At 34.8% G+C, this 6,080-nt stretch overlaps 1 protein-coding gene across 2 annotated transcripts in view; it reads right to left on the bottom strand.

Annotated features, from left to right (window-relative positions):
- Positions 1-4,638, bottom strand: part of LOC107726127 (28S ribosomal protein S22, mitochondrial-like) — an 8,222-nt gene extending 3,584 nt beyond the window's left edge. The window contains exons 1-7 of one of the 2 annotated variants that reach the window (XM_016535635.1): positions 4,484-4,638; positions 3,720-3,856; positions 3,346-3,510; positions 2,947-3,090; positions 2,773-2,856; positions 2,513-2,658; positions 1,917-2,025 (exon numbers count right to left, since the gene is read on the bottom strand). In XM_016535635.1, coding sequence (XP_016391121.1) covers positions 1,917-2,025; positions 2,513-2,658; positions 2,773-2,856; positions 2,947-3,090; positions 3,346-3,510; positions 3,720-3,856; positions 4,484-4,607 — 909 coding nt within the window. In that variant the 5' untranslated portion in view covers positions 4,608-4,638. Of the gene's footprint in view, positions 1-1,916; positions 2,026-2,512; positions 2,659-2,772; positions 2,857-2,946; positions 3,091-3,345; positions 3,511-3,719; positions 3,878-4,483 lie in introns of both variants that reach the window. The other variant, XM_016535634.1, reaches the window with a different exon arrangement.
- Between the last annotated feature and the right edge of the window lie 1,442 nt (positions 4,639-6,080).

Genomic DNA, 6,080 nt, shown 5'->3' with positions numbered 1-6,080 from the left:
TGTACATGCATGTTGATTTTATCAGACGATGCCGCGATTATAAATGAGAGTGACTCCTGGTTATCATGTATTAAAAGGGGTCGTGTTTAGTCACTATTTAGTGTGGTATTTTTTGACAATATTCACTCATCATGACAGTAAAATAGGGCATTCTAAGTCAATCTACTGCAGTAGCCTATTTCCTCTCTCAATCAGTAGAAAATGTGGTTTACACCCAGTCATGCATGAAAAAAAATAAAAATAAATACCGTCATATACCGTGAAACCGGTATAATTTTGAAAAATACTGTGATATTAATTTTTGGTCATACCGCCCAGCACTAGTTTCTAGTATGTCTAGTAAGAGCTTGATTAGTTGGTTCAGGTGTGTCTGATTGGGGTTGGAGCAAAACTCTGCAGGACACCGGCCCTCCAGGACCGAGTTTGGGCACCCCTGTCCTAAAACATGTTTAATATTTGCGACTGACAACAACGATCGTATGCAGCGATGCAGTGGAGATGTGTTCACTGTCAAATATCATTCAGCATTCATTTTGAAATTGTCAAATATTTTCTCTTGATTACAAGAAAAAACTATTGTTCTTGTTGTGATTTATTTCTTGTTTTTCATTTAATTCATAAGTTAACACTGCAAATTAAATGGTTTCGTTTTTTCTGCAGTCGAAGAAAGTAGCCTAAATTATGACAGTGATTTCTCTCATTTTAAAGATTATCAAGATTGATTTTTTTTCCGATCTGCAGTCTAATAAAAGTTAAGAAAATTAGCCTATAGATCTATAGCCTACAGGCTAATTTCATTCTTTCTTAAAGGCAGGGTATGTGATTTTTCAAAAACACTTTAGAAAAATTTTCTTGATTACAAGAAAAAAACTATTGTTCTTGTTGTGATTTATTTCTTGTTTTTCGTTTAATTCATAAGTTAACACTGCAAATTAAATGGTTTCGTTTTTTCTGCAGTCGAAGAAAGTAGCCTAAATTATGACAGTGATTTCTCTCATTTTAAAGATTATCAAGATTGTGGTGATTTCAAATATCAACATTGGCTACCAGAAATCGCTTACTCTGCCTTTAACTTTTAACTTCTTAAAATTTGTTATGAAGAATTTTAAATCAACTTCATAACAAATAGGCTAGGCTAATGAATTTTCGTCATAAGCAATATACGAACATAATTAACTAATATATTATAGAATAATTAACTATTCTATAAAACGAAATTTTCATTAAAAAATCATTAATCACGATTTTCTCAATATTTTGATTTTTTGCACCCTCAGATTCCAGATTTTCAAATAGTTCTATCTCGGCCAAATATTGTCCTATCCTAACAATGGAAAGCTTATTTATTCAGCTTTCAGATGATGTATAAATCACAATTTCGAAAAATTGACCCTTATGACTAGTTTTGTGGTCCAGGGTCACATTTTAGATACCTTAACTTAACAACTACCTTGCTAACTATTAATAAGCAGCAAATTAGAAGTTTATTGAGGCATAATATAAGTCATAGTTAATAGTTAGATAACAGTGACAATTTGACCTTACATACATACATTTAGAGATTCAATGCATTTATGATTACATGTGTAAATAACCTGAGCAATTAGTTACAATTTTTTAATTGGATTATTTTTATCAACCGACACCCCTAACTTACACATCTTAAAAAAGAAATTGCTCACAGTCTAAAGGTTTTTGGCACATGTGCATACATGAGGTCATGGGAGCTCACAGTAACCACATGACATTTTTTCATGCACATTAATTAATAGTAACAGTAAGAAATGGTAATAGAAAACCATAATTTCAAACCATTATAGCTATGCTTGAACTATAGTTAAAATTTGTGGTCACAGTAACAGATGTGGAATTGATTTGCACAAAAAAACACTGATGACCATGTACTGTGTATTCACCTTGAGTAGGTCCAGGTCAGCGGCCTGTTGTGTTTGAGCTTGCTGTGCAGACTCACTCTGAGGATGAACCAAGTTGAACAGACGCACCAACCTCACCGCATCCTGCATTCTGTAATCACGACAACATATGATCATCATACAAGGCAACTAGACTTTTCACAAGACCATACATACAGTAATTAAACTGAAATTAAAGGTGCTGTGAGCAATGTCAGTGAATCAAACACTTCCAAGAGTTTTAAGGGCCGAAGCTCCCTCCAAGCTATACAGATATTCACTCATCTTGCTTCTTTTGTGGTTTCTTCATTTTCCTTATACATGTAACTATAATGTAACTACTTATAAGGCACATTTTACATGGAGCAAATGCTTCCCCACTGGCACAAATCTTGTAAATAATACAAAATTAATTTCTGCTTTTAAACCCAAGTGTCTATTGGACACTTGTCCAATAGACTTTCAATGCAAGTGCTTTACTCTAAGCATGTTTTCGTTCTTTTTATAAAACTGAGTGACAAATCAATTTATTTATTAATTTTTTTTCTGTGGAAACTGACTGCATCTGCACTGAAACCAGATCATTCCTTTTTTCTCACAGGTCTCTCTGCAACATGTCCACAAGAAGGCCATCAATTCGCCGGCCATTAACCAGATGCCAGGTCAAACCACCGAAAAACCGTGTGGATCTGAGCAGATCGTATTTCCCATGCTTTTCAATGTCTTCATAGGTCAGCATGAGCACCTAAAAGACCATATAAATATTATTCTCTCCAAGAAACTCAGAATAACATGTTTTCATGCACTGGTGACAGCTTATCGCACAACCCTTGTATACATCTGTCTGTCAGCAACTCACATTCTTAAATTCTGCAGAGTCTGGCTCAAATTGGACAATGCATTGGTTTAGCACATCCTCGTGTCTATCCTGCTCAAAGACCACCTGTAGAGATAAGGAAACAGACATTTTCTTGTCAGAAATGAATACATGTGCAAATTAATAAGACTTAATCAGCTTTTGCACTTTCCATACCCTAAGGTTTTCTTCCTTAAAGATGGGTGGTGGTGTAATCTTACGACCCTCTTTGGGGAAATAAACTTGTATCAGCCTATCTCTTTCATTCCATGTAGCTTTTCTTAGGGTTCCACTGGGCTCTCTCACAACAATGAATCTTTCCTTTGGAATAATGTATGAGAATGAGAAACAAAAGTTCCAACAGTAAGAAAGAAAAAAATAACACAGTACCTCTGTATACACACAAAAAGATCAGAAATTGCATTAATAGATGAGAAAATGACCAAGAAATTACAGTACATAATTTTTTTTGGCTTATTCAGGTTTTTAACCAAGAACAACAGGAACGTTCATAAATTACTTTTAAAATCAATGTAAAATGAAACACAGATTCGCTAAACAATGTCCTTTTCTTACTCGATGCGGGACGTTAAAGTTGATGTCGGTGAAGACATATTTAGCAGTGTCCATGCCTTCTAGCATCTGATCTTCATAGAGCACATCATTTATGGGCTTCCTCTCAGGCAGGACCGGTGGCATCTTCAGCAGATGTTTTGCCTGTTCCTCTGCCTTACGCACTGCCTGCTCAGCAGCAGAACACATGAACCCAATTAAGACCACAGTTTTTTCTAGCAGAATAACTGTATCTGTTGTTATTCCCAAATGCCATACTGAATCTCTTTCCATTTCATCAGGTATCTCATCCCCTCATTAACCCTATTGTATCATATAACCATCATCTCCCAAATTCCATCCCATCATGAATCCTGACCTATCATGAGAAATCTCACCTCTTCTAATTCTGTGTCTGTCATAAGCTTGTATTTAGGTGGCGTTAGCTGCTGTCTTATGGGTCGGAACACTTTCTTCAGGTCCAGACCTGTGATTTTGGACAGAATGTCTTGAACCTCTGTATCTGTGAACTGAGCTTTAGGTGCATCCACAAAGCCTGGAAGAAGAAGGGACAATCCATCAATCCATCAATCAATCAATCAATCGATCACTGACTGACTGACTGAATGAATGAATGAATGAATGAATGAATGAATGAATGAATGAATGAATGAATGAATGAATGAATGAATGAATGAATGAATGAATGAATGAATGAATGAATGAATGAATGAATGAATGAATGAATGAATGAATGAATGAATGAATGAACGAACACTGATTAATTGAATGAAGCTTAACTTAACAGTTATGTTATCGCACAGAAATACAATGGTACTTTGAAATATACCACACTACTTATATACTTCATTATCATATACAGCTCAGTATTTACATGCGTAAAAATAATTCCAAATAAGAATAACAACATCAAAGTATAAAACACGGTAAATTATTGTGGTAGCAAAATGGTCATCGAACTGTACTTTTTCGTTAAGCATGAGTTTCGTTTCAGTGTTCTAATGACTCTAAAGCTATTTTATATTTAGTAGCCACATGAGACATTAAAACTGCAAAACATTAAACGTGATATACAAGGTCAGCTCTACACTATTGTGAAGCACAGAACCATTAACGTCTCATTTACAGTGATTATACTTACTACTGCGTGATGCTGATACACACAACATTCGCGTAGTTGTCTGCAAACGCGTTTGCACATGATCTACACATTTAACGCAAAAGTAAGACCTTACTAAACACCTTGTGAAACTGAACGCAGCCATGCTGTAAATGATATCACTGCGGCGGTGTATTGAACTTCCTCCTTTCAAAGAACCACAAGGAATGCTGGGAGATGTAGTAAATAACATCCGAGAACAGAGTTCTAAGAGAAAGGGACAGCTTTTTCGCTGTCTACCACCATTTTCATTCAAACAAACAAACAAATAATAATAAAAAAAAGACTTTTAAATTTACCAACTGAAAACACATGTATGCAAAAAAACAAAACAGATACCAGAGGTAGCCAATAAAATAAAAATTCTCTGTGCATTCCGTCCTATAAAACAACGTTTATTTTGTTGTAACATAGCAATTTCAAAAAATGAATGTTTAATGGTAAATATGTTGTAGATTAGCGGATAGGCTGTCAGTTCAGCTGTGTTTTTTCAAATGCCTGCGTACTAAACTCTCTAAGACTCTCTTCCACTGACAAAGGGCAAAATGTCCCCAAAAAGATAAATCCACATAAAGGTAAAATTTTTTAAGAAAAAAAAAATGCACCATATAAAATGTTTTAACATAGGGTAAACGATATACATATTTGTTCCAAATAATTGTTAATCTAATGACAAACTAGGCGAGTGTGATGAACACGATGAGCGCATCCAGGACCTGCTAGGACTGTAAACACAGAGTTTAACAAGTAGCCTATCAAGATTATCATGCAAATGAAATGGCCATTGATAAGCTAGTTTACTGCTTGCTGAATGGCAGCTCTACTTTCATGTAGAAAGGAAAAAATAAGAACAAGAAATGTATTGCTATGTATGTTCCTATGTATTGCAACACTGATCAGAATTCTGAATTAAAGACAATAATAAACGTGAACTGTATGTGAATTTGTGGCCAGCCAGTAGCTTCATACCTCAAGTGGAAGATCTGAGAAATGTATTCCAAATATGGTTTGTAATTAGACTTTAATTAAAATAAATACAGAAACAAATATCCCAACAAAAAATGAATGCTGAAATGTTTTGTGTTCACCATACATGTTGAAAATATTAGGCTTATTAAAGCCCAGCAGTTTTAGCCCAGGTTAAACCTTTTTGTCGCAAGATGGTGCTACTTTGACCTTACTAGGCAAAAAAGCTTATAAATCGGTCAAATCATGTTTATATGTAAATCCGGTGATTTGCACAGTTTTTTTCTTTAGGGATATGATCAGGGGCTGTGGTCAGGTTAGGCAATAGGAAATATCCTAAACCTGATTTAAAGTCTATGGAGATCACAAATATAGTAAAACAAACATTTATTAGACCCAAGCATTTGCACATAAAGCATGTATTGGTAGACCTACAGTTGGTGAACCTGTATACAGGTCAAATCATCTGCACGAGATGAGAATATTTTACTCAGTAGATGGTGCCAGAGGTTTACAGTTATCCGTGGATTAATACAGCTGCGCATCCACGCGTGAACTTGACATCTAAACAGATAAAAAAAAAAAAAATATATATATATATATATATATTATT

This window comes from Sinocyclocheilus rhinocerous, unplaced genomic scaffold, assembly GCF_001515625.1.
Source record: "Sinocyclocheilus rhinocerous isolate Xijiao unplaced genomic scaffold, SAMN03320098_v1.1 scaffold1899, whole genome shotgun sequence".
Taxonomy (NCBI): Eukaryota; Metazoa; Chordata; class Actinopteri; order Cypriniformes; family Cyprinidae; genus Sinocyclocheilus; species Sinocyclocheilus rhinocerous.
The sequence above is the reverse complement of the archived record's forward strand: the minus strand, read 5'-3'. Positions and strand labels throughout refer to the sequence as shown.